General features: G+C 56.9%; 1 protein-coding gene across 1 annotated transcript; it reads left to right on the top strand.

Moving 5' to 3' along the window:
• The first annotated feature begins 4,810 nt into the window (after positions 1-4,810).
• ARX (aristaless related homeobox) lies at positions 4,811-16,200 on the top strand. The gene is made up of 5 exons (XM_036439661.2): positions 4,811-5,255; positions 6,861-7,665; positions 10,291-10,336; positions 12,895-13,223; positions 15,197-16,200. Exons 1-5 carry the CDS (start codon positions 5,060-5,062, stop codon positions 15,432-15,434), a joined length of 1,614 nt encoding a protein of 537 aa, XP_036295554.1. The 5' UTR covers positions 4,811-5,059; the 3' UTR covers positions 15,435-16,200.
• Positions 16,201-17,157: the final 957 nt, after the last annotated feature.

The following is a 17,157-nucleotide window of genomic DNA, read 5'->3' as shown; positions in this document are numbered from 1 at the left end:
TGGAGAGGGGGCCCGGCCGTGCGGGGAGCGGGCGGCCGGGGTCGGCGAGGCCTCGCACTACCGCGGGCGTTGGGGTGCTCGCAGCTCGCCTGCAACCTGCGCCCCCGCCCCCCCCCCCGCGTCCGGGGGCGCCGGGAGCCGCTACCGAGAAGCAGCTGCACCCGGGGCGCCCGGACCCTGGACGCACCCGGACTCCCTGGAGAGGAGCAACAGGGTCTTGGTGATCTCAGGGCGCGGAGAAGTTTCCCTGTTGGGGCAGGAAACCTGGGGGTACGTGCGGCAGGAGATGGGGGTTCACCCTGAGCCTCTCTCCCGGAGGAGGAGACCCCCGCCCCTTCCCTTCCTGGGGCAGATGCGAGGCTGCCACCGCGCTGCCTGGCTTTGCGTGAGCATGCCTCGGTGGGCCTCCAGGATGGCTGGGGGGGGGGGGGTCGTCTGCTTTCCCTTTGGCTCTCGCTCCTCCACCTCTTTTCCTGGTGACTGAAGGGGAACCGAAAGTGGCCAAGTTTGCAGATCAGATCAGGGGAGCTGTCCTAACGCCGTCACCACACGCCACGTCCATACCTTGAGGGCCGTTGTCCTTGGGACGCTTCCCCCAAAACCTCTCCCCCCGACGGCGGGACCCGCGGCTCAGCCATCCACACGGCGCAGAGGGAAGAATGAGCCTCGCCAAGGAGTCTTCCCCGCAAATCCAAGCGATCACTCCCCTCAGACCTTTCTCCTTTCTCTCCACCGGCAGCTCCTCTGAAAACACATCAACAAACAGGGCCCGCAGGGACATCCCGGTGGCAGCGTGTGGAGAACGGGGCAGGGGGAAGGGGTGGAGGGCCAGCAGGGGCAGATAAGGCGAGGGGCCAGTAAGTGCCAGGCAAGCGGATTAGGTTACCCGGCCTCCCATCTCCAGCCTTCCAGGAAGTGGCTAAGACTTTGAAAGCAGCCTCGGAGGAGGTTAACCTTGACTGGTTGGAGTTAAGGGGGTGGGGGAGAGGCAGATATTTCCGCCTGTGCCCTCCGGTTCTTCCCAGCGCCGGCTGTCAATCCCCGCGCTCGTTTATCCTCACAAGGCTTCCGTTTGTTTGCCTGATCTCAGCAAGGTTTTCTTCCACAAGTAGAACTATAATTGCTATAATTCCACTGTATCATTTGGATCATTGCAGTATTGTTGTTTTCTCTCCCTCTTTCTCTCCTCCTCACACTGCAGTAACACGCTCCAGTGTTAAATTAGCAGGTTGCGGAAGACCATAAATGAAAGTTTGTGTGTTTTTTTTTAAGAGAGAGAGAGAGAGAGAGAGAGAGAGAGAGAGAGAGAGAGAGAGAGAGAGAGAGAGAGAGAGAGAGAGAAATTAAATAAATAAAGCAGCAAAACGACTTGGCAAAGGGGCTAGCGCATCACAGCGAATCCTTGCGTGCAATCAGTTCCTATTGTCTTGCCTCCCAATGGCTTCCAAATTGGTCGCCAGACTCCAGGGAAGTTTATTTCTATTGTTTAAATACATGTTTGGAAGAGGTTGAGCATAATGGAAGGGGACCTGAGCCTTCCGGTGTGGCTGGAAGCCCGCGACAGCTTTATTTATCTATGCGAATATTGCACAATAAATGAAGGCATCGCAAATGAGAAGCGTGCAAGGTTAACTCCTCCACGCATTTCCTCCCTGTAGAATGCCCTCGAACTGCTACCCTCACATCCAGTATTTCTTGAAAATACAATTTCGAAACTACCATGTAGAATTAGCTCTGGCCACAGAAAAGACAAGCTTCGTGTTTCTCAGGAGCAACAGTTCTCGACACTTCTGACCCTCGCTTCTGGCCACGATTGTCCTTTTGATGTTAGTGGCTGATTTTTAAAGCGGACGCACTGCCAGCCATTGTTTTCCGGGCGGCCCAGGGAAAGAAATCGAACAATTGCAAGGAGCCCGGGGCTGTGAATAACCAAGTGCAACCGCCAAGACTGGCATGGCTGCTATGAAATGGCTTTTGGCTAGTGGGTAAAAGACAGGCAGCAAAGTGAGGCGAAAAGAAAGTGGAGTGTCATTTTGCTGTGAGGGTGAATATTAAAAAGTGGCATTTTAGACATAATCTTCTAGAGCCCAGGTCTTAAAAGTCTGCCTAACTCCACAGATCCATTAAATTCGTCCCAAATATCAGGGGCATCAATATGTGTTTTTCTAAAATAACATGCTGGATAACACACATCTTAACCCCATATTCTGATCAGATGCCAACATCTGTGTCTCCCTGTGGGTATATGGTAGTAAACTTTTCTGACATTTAAGAAAAATTAATCTTTAGGGGACAGCCAGGGTGGCTTGTAGGTTTTGAAGTTGGGTGTTATGATAAAGATCATTTTAGCGCTGCTGGGTGTACCGTTAGCTGGGTCAGGGCCCCTCTCCCAGAAGCGAATGGACTGTCTTCCCAATAACCTCACTCGAAAGATTGATTAGAAGGTGCCCAAAATAAACAAAACAAAATAACAAAGCTAGTGCTTTCACACAGGTTTCCCAAAGAAACGCATCCTATTCCATGAATAGGATTCGATTTAATTCCAGGGGACATTGAGTCAGAACCAGAATGTCTATGTGAACCTCCCCTTTAAAATGGGTGATTAAAATTAGAACACACCCCAGCAGAAAGTCCAACTTTTTTTTTTTTTAAAGGAGAACAGCTGCAAAAGGGGGAGGAGGAGGATGGAGAATTGAAAGCCCCATTGGGTTCTCAGAACTGATTTGTGTGAATTTTGTGTAGCTTTTGATTTCATAGAATCTCTTCGGGACTTGCTTCCAGCCCACTCTTTGCGTGTGCGGAGCCCACTCGGAAGTCACTTGGCAGCCGGGTCTTGTGGATTTCCCACGCGGGGCCCGCCGGGGAGGAAAAAGTGTCTGCGCCTTTCTCCCAGCAACAAGCGCGGGTCCAGGGTCCGAGGCAGGAGGCTGCGGAGAGACCGCTGTGCTGAGCCCCGCACGCCGGCCTGCAGAGTGGGCTCTCGGGGCTGGAAGGAAGGAGGAGGGAACCAGCGCGCAGAAGGTTAGTTTAAAGCTGAACTGGGACGATATCAAAACACCAAACTATCCGTGAGGATGGAAAAGGAAGAAGGCAGAAGATTCTAGGTGCCTCGGAACAGCAGAGCAGGCTTAGGAGAAAAGCAAATGCCCCTGAGCGCGGGAGAGGGGGTGGGATGGGGGATCGGGGACATCAGTAATATTTTCAACAATAAAGATAAATTTTGGAAAAAAAAGAAAAGAAAAATGTCAGAGATAGTTGAGGTTCTCCTCTCTCCCCCATCGCATTCATCCAAGTATGGGGAAAACACTGGCGAGAATCCAACTAAAAGCCAGAGGGAGACAGAGACGGAAAGGGACAGAGCCTTTAGCAGCAGGAGTAAGATCAGCTTAAGCATTTACACTGTCAATGCGCCTGTTTCCAACGCTCCGTCACCCCCAAGGAGCGGCTTGAATGCTCCTGCCAAGCCAGGCCGCTGCCTGCCATCCACCCCCCAGCACCCGAGAGTTATGCAGATGTTTATGGCTGAAAAAACATCCCAGCTATGCACCCTTGTATTTTAAAATACCGTCTGAAAGTGATTCAAGTATAATCCTTTGTAAAAGCGCTTTTCTCTTTGACACATCGGAGGGGCTGAGAGAGGAAAACCCGGCATGGATTCCGCCTCCCGGGCCCCTCTCCCAACCCAAATCCCAGGCCCCCTCGCCCCCTGCCAGCATCGGGGTCCCCGGGGCTGTCCCCAGGGCCCTGCACCCAGGCCAGGAGAACGTCCGTGCCAGGCCCTCGCCCGGATCGGCTCAACCTCAATCCCAGTTGGATCTTAGTTCTCCAGACTGGAAGCTGCTTGGGAAGAACACCCTGTCCCCCGGGCAGACTCTCACCTTTGCCTCTGGAAGCCAGGCCCAGGGAAGCCAGAATGTCAGGCGTTTAGATTTGGTCCAAGCGAACCTGGGTCCCTCCCAGGCCTGAGCGCTTGCTGGATGGGTTTCCTGCAGGTTCTGCTCCCCACGGTGTGAGAGTCCAGCCTGCAGACATCGGCCTAACTAAGGAGGCGAACATGTTGAGGGGTGGAGTGGGGGGAGGGAAACGAGTTCGAGGAGAGGATGGGGACTCCCAAACCTGTCCCCAGCCGCCCCTCCTGGCAGCTGACACTCTCCTGTCCCTTTCTGCCCTGTAGGTAAGGCCTGGCGCCTTTGGCAGAGCTTTGTCTATAAGGGGACTTGTTCCGGAGTTGAAGATGGAGATGAGAGAGGTTCGGGGATGCTCCGGGGAAGCAGGCAACTGCTAGGATCTGGGTGAAGACATGAGAGAAAACTGAATGCCCCAACCGAGGTGCAACCCTGGCACCTCGGTGGCCCGTCCGACAGAAAGGGGATGGCCACTGAGGTCCAGGCACTGGCCTGGAGGCGAAGTCTGGCTTTGAAAAGCGCCAAGTCGGTCTGAACGCGAACCTCCAGGTCCCGCTTCCAGGCAGCCAGGGCCTCGGGCGGGTGGAAGGGGCGCCCGTCACCCCAGTAGCACCCACAAGGCTGCCATCCCAGTCAGCTGGAGCTTCAGGCCAGCCCTGAAGGGTTAAAGGAGGAGCTGCAAGCAGAGGATGGAGAACTCACAAAGTTGTTCATGAAAAACAAAAAAGAGAAAGAAAATCAACTAGGGTAGTGCCCGCTGCTCTCCCCCCCCCCCGCCCCCGCCTTTCCTGAATCCAGTCCGGGCTTTGTGTCCAGCCCGCAGACGGCCGCAGCCAGGCCTCTGGGGAGAGCCAATCAGAGGGCGCCGCTGAGCACGTGGAGGAGAGAGACTCCAGCGCAGCGCTCCCGGGCTCACTACACTTGTTACAGCCCGTCCTGAGCGGGGAGAGGGCGAGCTCTGGCCATCCCCAGGGCAGGAGCCGGCAGCCGACAGCTCAGGGAGGCAGAGAGACACAGAGATCGCCATAAGATCCACTATAACCTCCATCCTCCCCTAGCCCCCAACACACACCCATCCACCCATCCATCCATCCCACCCGCCAGGAGAAGCAGAGAGCGGCCCGCTTTCTGCGCCCAAGGCAAAAGCCCCAGCCATGAGCAATCAGTACCAGGAGGAGGGCTGCTCGGAGAGGCCCGAGTGCAAAAGTAAATCGCCAACTTTGCTCTCCTCCTACTGCATCGAGAGCATCCTGGGCCGGAGGAGCCCGTGCAAGATGCGGCTGCTGGGAGCAGCGCAGAGCTTGCCCGCCCCGCTGGCTAGCCGAGCCGACCAGGAAAAGGCCTTGCAAGGTAAGGCTGCCCCCTCATCCCCCGGCCACCAGGCACCTGCAAAGGGCTGTGGGCTCCGCTTTGGATGTTAGATGATAGGGTTGAGGGCCCTGGGGTGGTCAAGATGGAGAAGGAGGAAAGAGAGAGAACAACTTTGAGGCCTGGTGTCTCAAAGCTTAACCGGGGATCTCCACCTCCCTCTCTGCTTCCAGAAAAAGCAGAGGCCAAGCTTCTCTTTGGGGGGAGCTTAGGTTCTTGGTGTTGGTTCGTAGGTCATTGAATTGCCCCCCTTTGGTGGCCTTGAGGGGGTGCGTGCAGCAGGTCAGAAACCGCAGGTGCTGGGTGGACCCTTGTAACAACTTGGTGAAATCAAGAACCCCAAAATCTTAGAGTGGGGAGGGGGTTCCAGGCAGAGTGAGCCCTGGCCTTTCCTCTGGAAGATTTCTTTAATCGTGGTACTTTGCTTTTATTTTTTAAAATACTGTATGTTAAACCCGATCCCAGCTCCCAGAGATTCCCCAAACGCTACTTGCTGTATTTGAAATGTATGAAATGTGCAGCTCATGCATGCTATTTTTTCTCTGCTATGTTATTTTTAAAAATAGAGTTGAGATGTTTAAAGGTTGTTTTTTTTTTTCCTAAATTTAAAAATTCCATAACAACTGTCATTTTGCTCCCGCTCCGTTATGCTCAAGTTTCGCCTTAAGCTGGCCGCAGGGATGTCACAGGGAAAGAATTGTTGATTTCTCCTAAAAGCCGAAAACCAGCCGTCCAGCCACAGGGATGGTGAGGCGGAGAAGGGGCCCTTTAACATAAGACTCACTTTTCCCTTTTCTTCTTTTTAGCCCGCTGTGGCACCTGTGCCAGGCACTTCCTCCAGAGCAAGGGGCGGCTTTGCCTATTGCACCCCCCTTCTCCCCCCACTGGAGCCCTTCTGAGCCTATTTTCGCCAGGACAATTTTTCTTGGCTTTTCTGGGCAAGGAGCCTCGCCCGCTGGGGCTGCTGACTGCTGCTGACTGCTGAGGCTCCTATGGGCTCAGGGCTGCTCCTCTTAGGGGTCCCCCCGCTCCGGCCAGCGCCCCTCTGGCCACCCAAGGCCCCCAGGGCAGAGCAGCAGGCATTGTTCCTGCGCAGACCTTTCCGGGAAACAATCTTTTTTTTTTTTTTTAAGTTGCTGCATGTTTTTAGATTCGCCCTGCTCTGAAATGGGAAGGGGGAAAAGTGAGAAAGAGGACAAGGGAAAGAAAAAGAAATGAAGAAGGAAAGAGGTGGGGAGGGGGCGCACAAAAAGAGAAAGGAAGGAATGGGGAGAAGATTGAGATAAGGAAAGAAAGGGAGCAACTGGGAGAGGAAGAGGAGAGAGAAATGGAAGGAAGGAGATGAAAGGAAGGAAGAACAGGAGAAGGGAAGGAAAGACGGGAGGGATGGAGGCAAGAGAAGGGGAAAAGGGAAACAAGGCAGGGAAAAAGAGAAAGATGCAAAGGAAAAGGACAAGGGAGAAAAGTGGGGAAGGAGCGGAAGGAGGGAAAGGGCTAGAAGCCTGGTGACACGGAGCGGGGACCCGCCGCCCGAAGCGGCTCTGGCCCAGATGCCGGCCGCCGGTGACCGCTCTCCCTTGCCCGCAGGCTCCCCCAAGGGCAGCGGCACCCCGTTCGAGGCGGAGCTGCACCTGCCGCCCAAGCTGCGGCGCCTGTACGGCCCGGGCGGGGGGCGCCTCCTCCAGGGCGCCGCGGCGGCGGCCACCGCGGGTCCCCGGGGGGAGGCCCCGCCGCCGCCGCCGCCGACCGCGCGACCGGACGGCGCGGGGGCCGCCGCCGCCGTGGCCGCCGCGGCCTGGGACACGCTCAAGATCAGCCAGGCGCCGCAGGTGAGCATCAGCCGCAGCAAGTCGTACCGGGAGAACGGGGCGCCCTTCGTGCCGCCGCCGCCCGCGCTGGACGAGCTGGGCGGCCCGGGGGGCGCCGCGCACCCGGACGAGCGCCCCGGCGGCGGCACCCCGGCGGCCGCGGCGGCGGGGGGTGGCCCGGGCGCCGCCGAGGAGGACGAGGAGGAGCTGCTGGAGGACGACGAGGACGAGGACGAGGAAGAGGAGCTGCTGGAGGACGACGACGACGAGCTGCTGGAGGACGATGCCCGCGCGCTGCTCAAGGAGCCCCGACGCTGCGCCGTGGCCGCCACCAGCGTCGCCGCCGCCGCCACCGCGGCCCCCGAGGGCGGCGAGCTGTCGCCCAAGGAGGAGCTGCTGCTGCACCCCGAGGACGCCGAGGGCAAGGACGGCGAGGACAGCGTGTGCCTGTCGGCGGGCAGCGACTCCGAGGAGGGGCTGCTGAAGCGCAAGCAGCGGCGCTACCGCACCACGTTCACCAGCTACCAGCTGGAGGAGCTGGAGCGGGCCTTCCAGAAGACGCACTACCCGGACGTCTTCACCAGGTAGCGGGAGGCCAGGGCGCGGCTGGGGGGCGCCGGGCCCGGGGCAGGGGGCTCCGCACGAGAGAGGCGGGCGGGCACCCCCCCTCCCCGAGATCGGAGTGAGGACTTTGGAGAAGGGAGGCGGGCGGGCATGCCCCCTCTCCCCGGAGATCGGGGCGAGGACTTCGGAGGAGAGAGGCGGGCAGGCATCCCCCCCCCTTCCCCAAAATCGGGGCCAGGAATTCGCTCCTGCGCTCCGCTCCTCGCCATCCCGCCGCGCCCACCCCTGCGCGCCGGGCACCCCCGCCTCCTCCCCCCAGCCCCTGCTCCGGATTTGAAGTTCAGCCCAGGACCATTTCTCTCCTTCCCAAGGAGGGTCTCTCCCGTTTAATTTTTCCCCCCAAGTACAAGTTTTAGAGAGAAAGCAAACCCCTCTCCAAAGGGCGCCCGAGCCTGCCATCTTGGGGAGCGAGTTCCCCGCGCAGAGCGCGGAGGCCGGGCGCGGCGGCTCCCGGTCGCCAGGCACAGCAGCGGCTATTTTTGGTGGCGGCGTGGGCGCTGCCCCCCCCTCCCCAGCCCGATGCCCGGGAGCCGGTGGGTATCAGTTACGCTGTTCGCGTGAAGCTGGAGCCCGCGCCCGCGGAGGCCTGTCAAAAGCCCCAAGTTCTTGGTGCCAGGACTCCCGAGAGGAGCTAAGGAAGTCAGAAGGGAGCACTGTTTGCGATCTGTACACACGGAAGGGGGGGGGGGGCGGGCGCTCTCCCCTCTCCCCCATCCCATGAACCCGGCGTTCGTTTCATGGATACGGGGTTACAGGGTGGAAGCCTGGCCAGCCTCAGAGGGGACAGCTGGGGCGATTTCTCTGTCTGATGGGTGGCCAAGCCAACCCGGGGCTTCGCTCCCCTCGGAGCCCACCCGAGTGCGCGTGTCCCGCGTGTGTGTGTGTGTGTGTGTGTTGGGGGAAAAGCCTGTGAGGTTACTGGGCCCCTGGCCCTCATTTCTTCATCTGACCTGGGTGCCAGCCTGGCTGGGACTTTCCTCCCTGACCCTAAGGCCAAGGTCTGGGCTCCCGCGAGCAGCAGGCAGACTTCTCCAGCGGGGAGGGAGAGAGAGAGGCGCCTGCCTGCCTGTCCCGGCTCCTGCAGCTCCGCAGCCCTTTCGCAGGAGACGTGTGCAGCTTTCCAATGCGCCTTTTGGAGGCGGGAAGCTGGCCGCCCCTTTGAACGCTCAGGTCAGGCCAACTCTGAAGAGCAGTGGCTCTGGCAATTGATTGCCAAACGCTCTCCTAACCCGAAACAGGGGGGGGAAATGGATTGGATGCTGGGCAAAGAGATGAGATTTGGTCATCTCTTGAGTTAAACTTGGCCCTGCCCTAGGTCTGCCAGGCCTCCATTACCATGAAATACACATGTATGAGCTAGCGCTGTCAGATAGCGAACTCGCAGGCGGCTTTTGGCATTTCTCACACGTGGGTTTCAAAAGAAGAAAATGATGTGGTGTCAGCTGGCAGCCGGGTCTGCCCTGGCTTAGCTTCTCCAAGGGGAACCTGGGCCTGAGATGGGGGGCAGCTCCTCACCCCCCCCCCCAACTTCTACCTCGTTTGGACCTTTGGTTCTTGCTGGGCACCAGCCAGGAGTGCGGTTTTGATCTGTTGGTGCTTCCCAAAGCAGGAGGGCCGGCCAGAAGCGCTTAGGGGACCTGGAGTTTGGGGTGTGGACTGGGGGCCTGCCAGGGCAACCCCTGGTCTCTGGCTGGGGCAGCCCCCGCTCTTTCGTATTAGCTGGTATTAGCGATCGGGGAGCCAATTATTCTGGGCGCGCTCATATTTTCGGTAAACAGGTCTTAAGCCTTTTTACAGCATCTTAATGGTTTCCTATTTGCCTTAATTGTCGCAGTAATAACCGCAATGACGGGGTAGGGTTTCAGCTCAATTGACTTCCTCTGAGATGGGCAGGGTTTGTAGTGGGCACTGGAGTCAGGAGGTGCGTGGAATTTTGTTTAATCGAAAAATTACCCCACTGAACTCTTAATAAGCTTAACATATCTCCAGAGGGTAATGGGGAGTATGACCTAAGAGGGTGAGGGAGGGAGGGAGGGAGGGGGCAGAGGGACGGAGGGGAAGGCGTGGAGTTGGAGAGAGAGAGAGAGAGAGAGAGAGAGAGAGAGAGAGAGAGAGAGAGAGAGATTTTTTTTAATAGGGCATAAACATTTTTAAAAATTGAGCGCTGAGTTCTCCCATTTACTAGTACTATTAAGACAAAACACGATATAAGCACTGTATGTGTGTGTGTGTATGTATGTGTATGTGTGTGAGTGTGTGTGTGTATGTGTGTGAGTGTGAGTGTGTGTGTGTGCGCACATGTTGTCTAACTTTGTCTTAAGAGACAGACTAGAGAATCTGAGCACCCAGTTCTCTGGACTTACAGACCCAGGAAGCCACCCTTGAATGTAATGTGATGTAACATATAATATCCCGTACCTGGCAATGTGGTTGCATGTTTAATGTTCTCAGTCAAATGGTAGGCACTCCGGTGTGGAAGGGATGGCGATGCCCACGTGTTTGGGGGCAAGGGCGAGCAGCCAGGGAGGCCGGCCAGCGGGGGAAGGAGTTCGCGGTGACCTCCTGTCTGTGCTGCTTTCTTACAGGGAGGAGCTGGCCATGAGGCTGGACTTGACTGAGGCCCGAGTGCAGGTGAGCTGCTCCCAAGACAGGGAGGAAGTGGGGGGAGGGGGTTGGGAGGGGGAGGAATGGGAAGGAGATAGATTGATGAATTGGAGGGGGGGGGAGAAGTTTTCCCCTTTATTAAAGGGAGAGAAGCGGAATCAGGAGACCTCGACATGCATCCGCGCACCCAAAGATATTAGAATCAGAAGGCCTGGGGTGGCTGCAGGAGAAGGTTTCTGGGTGGGTGGGGGTCCTTGAAGAAGAAAAGGGGTCCCGGGGTCACTGAGGCTGAAGTTCAGGGGCCCCTGCAGGAACCAGTCCTTGGCCTGCCTTCTCCTGATTGAAATAATGGGACAGAGCACGGATTCGGTTGTTAGACAAATCCGCTCAGCTCCGAGCAGGTATTTGGGTGCGATTAAGTCTCCGGATTGGGCTTCATAAAAGCCCACTTAGCGCTAAAACAAACAGGGCCATTTGAAGGCAAAATGCTGTTTGATTTCCCCTCTGCCCACACAAGGAGCTGGCTAATGCTATTTGATTTCCCATTTTTTATAGCAATGAGCCCACATTGATCTAATAGGGAGTGAGTGCAATGCTATTAAAGGTGTTTGCAGCGCCATACCAGAGTGCATTTCCGAACCCGGGCCTCATAACCAAAGAGACGATCAACACTGCGCGGCCCCGATGGCCAACAGAAAACAGATGTCCCCGAGCCGGGAGCTGAGTGAATCACTTTACAGTCAAAATCGAGCGCTGATAAAGCACAATAAATTCCATATGGCTCATTTAATACACAACAGCTTTCTGCATTAGGAGGGCTAATGATGCGGCCTGCCCCCTCCCTTCTGTTGACACATTTCTCCATTGTCAAACAGAGATGTGACAGCCACTCCGCGTTCAGCTCAGGGGAGCGAGGCGTGGGAAAGTTAAATAACTTTTTAAAAAGAAGGAGGCAGCCCCCCTCCCCGTCTCCGCTGTCCCTATTCACTGGATGAGATGTAATTAAGGGAATATGAATTATTAGGGTCCTTTCGTTTACCTTCGGGGGGCCTCCGAGGTATTAATTCAATAACGAGGAATTGCAGGGGGACATCTTGATAATTGCAGCTGAGCCGGAGAGACGGTCAGTCTGTTAAAAGGGCTCCCGGTCCTTTGAGGGCATTCTATCCGCTGCCCCCCTCCCTGACTTCTTTCACTGCCCCAGGAGCAGCGGATATTCTCGTCTAGACAGATTTGGGTACACAAAAGCTGCCCACCCAGCTCGGTCCCATCTAGTCTTACCTTCTCAAGCCCCTGAATTTCCACACCAGTCTGTTTCTGCAACTCACAAATAGATTATCTGAAGGCGGGGGAATGCTATGGACGGTCCCCGGGCGGCAGAGTTTTTAAGTAATCAGCTGAGTTGGATGCGGGATTTCTCACAGAAGCCAAGCCAAGCTTAGCTACTCATGCTGGTAACCACAGCCCCCGGCGTGTCTCTTTGAAAGACACAGATGTCTCTGAAACATTTCTACAGCCGATCCCTCTGGAGTTCATTCTGAATTTTTAGACTTGCGTTCAGGCATAAACCCAGCCCTAAAAATATAAATGTCTTCAGGAGAGAAGGAGCCTCTATCTCCACTGTGGGTGTGACGAGCGGGTCACATAAAAATAATGTCAGGCTCCAGGAGTTATTTTGAGACGGTGGTAGCTGCCACACTGCAGGTAACGGTCTCTACGAAGACTGCTTTCTATTAACAATTAGGAAGACACCTGGTGCTGGAAATCTCCCCTGAGCCTACAACTGACTTATTTAAATAAATTATTGAAACCACGTCTCCCCTCCACAAGAAGTGAAGGACCCGTTCGCTCCGAAGATGTGGGAAAAAGTAGAAAGTCGACAGGTATCCTGATTCTGTGTCTCTGGAGCCACCAGCCAGTGCCTCCCTGGGCGGAACCAGGCCCTGGCACAGCCCTGCAGGTGGCAGACTGCGAGCCCCATATTTCATTTCTTGGGAACCAGACCCCCCAATGTATGCCTGCTCAGGAATTACTGTGGGCGTTTATTCCCCTCCAGCCCCTTCCAAATCTCAGAGCCTAACCTAGGACTCTAGGTGTTCAGTAGACGGGTGTGGATAGAATAAACGAATCGCCTCCCCATCCCGTTTTCAATATAGAGAAGGGATTTTGCCAGCTGCTGGGTAAAGCTGAAGTAGGTGAAAATACTGATATGCAGGGGGGGGGGGGAAAGCCCATATGCCTTCGCCACTCTGGATGTGAGCTTTTTCATGACCCCATTTTACAGATTAGAAAACTGAGGTTAAGAGAGGTTGAAGATGCACAGCAAGCAACTACGCAGACTTTTAAGCCTTGCTTCCCCCATCTCTAAACACGCCCACCAACTTTCCTTCAATGTCATTGAAATATCCTCTGGAAAGGGTTTGCTTGGCCCAGTTTCCTGCTGGCTTTAAGTTTGGGCTCCTTTTCAACCCCCGTCGGGGCCCCAGAAGCGTCCCGGAACAGCCTGAGGCGGGAGAGGGGGAGGCGGGCTGCGGCGGGAGGCGGGGAGGGGAGCCGCACTGACCCGGCTCTCTCTCCGCCTGCAGGTCTGGTTCCAGAACCGTCGGGCCAAGTGGCGCAAGCGGGAGAAGGCGGGCGCGCAGACCCACCCCCCGGGGCTGCCCTTCCCCGGGCCGCTGTCGGCCACCCACCCGCTCAGCCCCTACCTGGACGCCAGCCCCTTCCCCCCGCACCACCCCGCGCTCGACTCGGCCTGGACCGCCGCCGCCGCCGCGGCCGCCGCCGCCTTCCCGAGCCTGCCGCCGCCGCCGGGCTCCGCCAGCCTGCCGCCCAGCGGGGCGCCGCTGGGCCTCAGCACCTTCCTCGGAGCCGCCGTGTTCCGGCACCCCGCCTTCATCAGCCCCGCGTTCGGCAGGTAACAGCCGCCTCGGGGTGTCTGTCTGTCTGTCTATCTCCCCCACACACATACAAACACACACGACCTGGGATCAGGGAGGAGACCCGGGGCAGGCAGAGACACACCTTCTCTCTCTGGCTGGCCCGGCCTCAAAGATTTGGCCAAAGAAAAGCATCTCTCATTGGGCCTCCAACTGTGGATCCGGAAGGGGATGACTTGGAGGCTGAGCGGTACAGAGGAGGGAGGTGGCAGTAACTACAATCAGGATGATTGTGAGCGCTCAGTGAAAGCTGCAAAAATGCCATTTCAAGGCGGCGGCAGCCCAGGCCATGGTGTGTGTGTGTGTGTGTGTGTGTGTGTGTGTGTGTGTGTGAAAGTGTGCAGGTGTAAGTGACTGGGCCGGGATGGCTGCAAGTTTTGCAAAAATCCTTCCCTGTGCCCTCAAGCCTGGCAGTCAGGAACGCAGCCCTGGTCTCCATGGGAAACCTGGGGCCCTGAGCCCTCTGAGTGCAAAGAATTCTTCCCTTTTCCCCAGACTCCATCCTCCTAGTCACTCAAGTGACCGCTGCCAACCGTACCCCTAAGTGCCATCCCCAACCCCCATGGGGCACAAGACGACGAAATAAAAGAAACAGCTCTTCGGATGTTCTACCTCCCTCTCTTTAAATGAGCATCAACTGATGGAATAAAAAGTCTGTATAATCACGCAGACAAAGAGACAATGGAGGGATGTATGAAGTTGGAAAGTGCAGGGAAAATAATAGATTTATCCAGCTGTGCAGCCACGTAACAAAAATCACCGGAGAGAAAATTTTCAAAAACCAATCAAATAAAGAGCGAGCGCATTGCAGTGTAGTGACTCAGTTTACCTCGTGGGACCAGGGCACGTCGCGCCCCCTCCAGGCCACACTTGATTTCTTTCTGGGAAAAGATTTTTTCTTTTCCTTTCTGACAACCAGAGACTTGGTACTGGGCTGGGTACCGGGCAGTGAGGTCCCCCAAGAGCTAGAAAAGGGGTGCACTGGGCCAGGTATGAGGGGTTGAGAGGCAGGAGGCTCTCCTGAGCCCCAGTGCGCTCATATCTAATCCTGGAAATCCCTAGTTGGCCCTACAGGGGCGGGAGCCAGAGCCCTGGGGAGAAGCAGGGGGTGGGGCTGTAGGGGTGGTAGTGTCTCCTGGGGGGGGGGGGGCTGTTCAAGGCCTCTGGGCCAGAACCCAGGTGCTGTGTTGCTGCGCAAAGCGGGTGGCCGCAGCGCACAGAGCAATCCCGGTGCTGCCTGGAGGTGGTGGCACGGAGTAGGGTTGCAGGCTTGGATGTCTCCAAGCACCGCGTGCGTGACAGTGGGGGGTCGAGAGGCTCTCTGGGACCAGGCAAAGCGGCAGGAAAAGGGTGTCTGTGCCAGGACCCAGGGCCTTTGGCAGGTCATAGCCTTCTGTTCACCGGCAATCAACAGGGGGCACCTCCACCAGATCATTGGCCAGGCACTGACAGCTCAGCCTGGCACGGGCGGGCTGCCCTGTTGGCGGGAAGGGGCTGGATTTTCCAGGGCCCAAGAAGTCCGACAGATGAGGCGCCCTAGACTCCGGGGCCTACAGAGAGTACCAAAACCTGCAAAGCAGGTCTTGGCAGAGCTGGTCTTGAGCAGTTTTGATTCTTCACCCCCCCCCCCCCCCCCCCCCCGCTTTTCTTTTTCTCTTTGTCTCTCCGCTCTCTCCTGGCAAATGGTATGACAGGCAATGGGGCAGTGGGGTTTGGGGCCAGGGACCTCTCTCCAGGCTGACTCTGGCCTCTCCAGGAAGATCTGGGCCTTTGATGTTTTTTTTCCCTCTGTCTGCTCCCCTCTCGGCGCCCAGCTTCCCGCCCGCGCCCTCATCCTCTCCCCAGCCCAGCCCGCGCCGCCCGTCGGGGTCCGCGCCTCCGCCCCCTGCTCCCGGATCGGAGGCTGGGGGAGCGGGGCCGTGACCCACCGCGCTGTTTGCTCTCCCCGCAGGCTCTTTTCCACCATGGCCCCCCTGACCAGCGCGTCCACCGCAGCCGCGCTCCTGAGACAGCCCGCCCCGGTGGAGGGCGCGGTGGCGTCGGGCGCGCTGGCCGACCCCGCCACGGCCGCCGCCGACAGACGCGCCTCCAGCATCGCCGCGCTCAGGCTCAAGGCCAAGGAGCACGCGGCGCAGCTCACGCAGCTCAACATCCTGCCGGGCACCAGCACGGGCAAGGAGGTGTGCTAAAGGCCCCCCTGCCAGCCCCGGGCGCCCCGGAGGCCACCTCACTCAGTACCACTCAAGACCAAATGGAAACCGAGGACCAGCGCCCCCTCCCTCCCCCCAGAGGCCACCCAGGGAGCGCGGCCGCTTTCGCAGCCGCCTGGACGCGGGCGAGGCGGCCCTGGGCGCTACCTCGACGTGGCACCCCCTCGGCTGGCTGTCCCCTCCTCCCCTGTCCCCGTGTCCTTGTCCCCCAGCCCCACCCCTGCCATCCCATCCCGACCCTACTCCCATCAACCTTGCTCCAACTCGGATGTCCACTCTCTCCCATTCTTACTTTCCTGAAAAGATGGGGAGGTTTTCTCCCAAGAGGCCCGGGATCGAAGTTAAAAATTTTAAAAAGCTCATCCTCTCTTCCTCCCACTTAGCTTTTTTTTTTTTTTTTTTTTTTTTTTAAATAGCATTTGGCGCTCTAAGTTGATCTCTCCCCAGCGCGGGCCCGCCCCAGCGTGAAGCCAGGGCCCCGGAAGCGAATGCGGATCTGTAAGATAGCTACCAGTGCACTTAATGGCAAGGGGCGTCTCGTTCTTGTTCTCTTCTTTATCACACACCAACCAAGGTTTTTCTATCAAACCAAAGGGAAATACTCTGCTAGGATATGGACTGTCGAAGTCACCAACTGTGATTATTGATTCTGTACATACCATTGTTATTAAAAAAAAAAAAAGAACAGAGCTTTGTATATTTGAAATGTTATAACGCAATTGCACTCAGCGTGGTATGGTAAAAAGTTTGTCCTGTAGCTGCTTACTGTGTTGTAGATACGGTAGGGTTCCTAGACAAATATTTATGTACTCAATCAAGCCCTTTATTTAACTTATTAACGGTAGAGGCTTCCAAAACCTTCCAGATAAAGGCAATGGTACAGTACTTTTGTGTAACGTGTAACTGTTCTCACTTTTCCTTGCTATCTAGTGGAGAAGTGTCACGCTCAAAATAAAAAAAAAATTATATGTTTAACAAAAGGAAGTGTGCATGCTCTGTGCAGGCGCTGAGGGGACGGGAGAAGGGGGACCCCCAGAGGCCAGGGCTGGGCTGGGCGCCCCAGCATTCCTGGGATTTCTCTCACCCCCGTTTTGTGTGAATCTGATCCTCCCCAGCATCCGGGCTCCTGCAAAGGCGAGGGATGCCCCGTGGTGCTTTCCAGGGGCTTCTCTGCACCCTGGGCTCCCAGGCCAGGGAGGTGGGCAGGGCGGGTGGGTGGAAGGCAGGCATTGTTGATGGTGGAGACAGGTTTGAAGTGAGGGGAGTCTCGGCTCTCAAGTGGAAGGTGCCAAGCAGCAAGGAAGTGCTCTGTCCGGATGACAGGTAATGGCTGGGAACCAAGGCGCTGCCTTCCAAGGGGCGCACATGGCGGGCTCCTAGGTACACAGTGCCCCCTCAGTGAGAAGGGATGGAGAGGGGGGAGGAAGGAGAGAGAGAGAGAGAGAAAGAGAGAGAGAACCCCAAAGCCTTAGAGCCCGAAACCACGGGGATGGTGACGGGAAAGGCAGCGAGAGGTATCCAAATGACAGATCTTCACTCAACAAATGTCATCATTCATCCAGGCAACGAACAACAACGTATACATTAAAAAGAATCGAAACAACTCAGAAGACCCCAACCGATTTTCGGTCCGAGGCTCCCTGGGCGCACCCCTCCCCGGAGGCCTCCCCCCCCTCCCAGGCCCTACCTGCGCCTCCGGGTG

The sequence above is a fragment of the Pipistrellus kuhlii genome, unplaced genomic scaffold (genome assembly GCF_014108245.1).
Source record: "Pipistrellus kuhlii isolate mPipKuh1 unplaced genomic scaffold, mPipKuh1.p scaffold_m20_p_16, whole genome shotgun sequence".
Lineage (NCBI taxonomy): Eukaryota > Metazoa > Chordata > Mammalia > Chiroptera > Vespertilionidae > Pipistrellus > Pipistrellus kuhlii.
The sequence above is the reverse complement of the archived record's forward strand: the minus strand, read 5'-3'. Positions and strand labels throughout refer to the sequence as shown.

Bases quoted from the DNA above. Each gene is read 5' to 3' on its own strand.
- ARX (XM_036439661.2), top strand. From the start codon at position 5,060: ATGAGCAATCAGTACCAGGAGGAGGGCTGCTCGGAGAGGCCCGAGTGC. The intron at 5,256-6,860 runs GTAAGGCTGCCC...CCTTGCCCGCAG, and splicing joins CCAGGAAAAGGCCTTGCAAG to GCTCCCCCAAGGGCAGCGGC. The intron at 13,224-15,196 runs GTAACAGCCGCC...CTCTCCCCGCAG, and splicing joins ATCAGCCCCGCGTTCGGCAG to GCTCTTTTCCACCATGGCCC.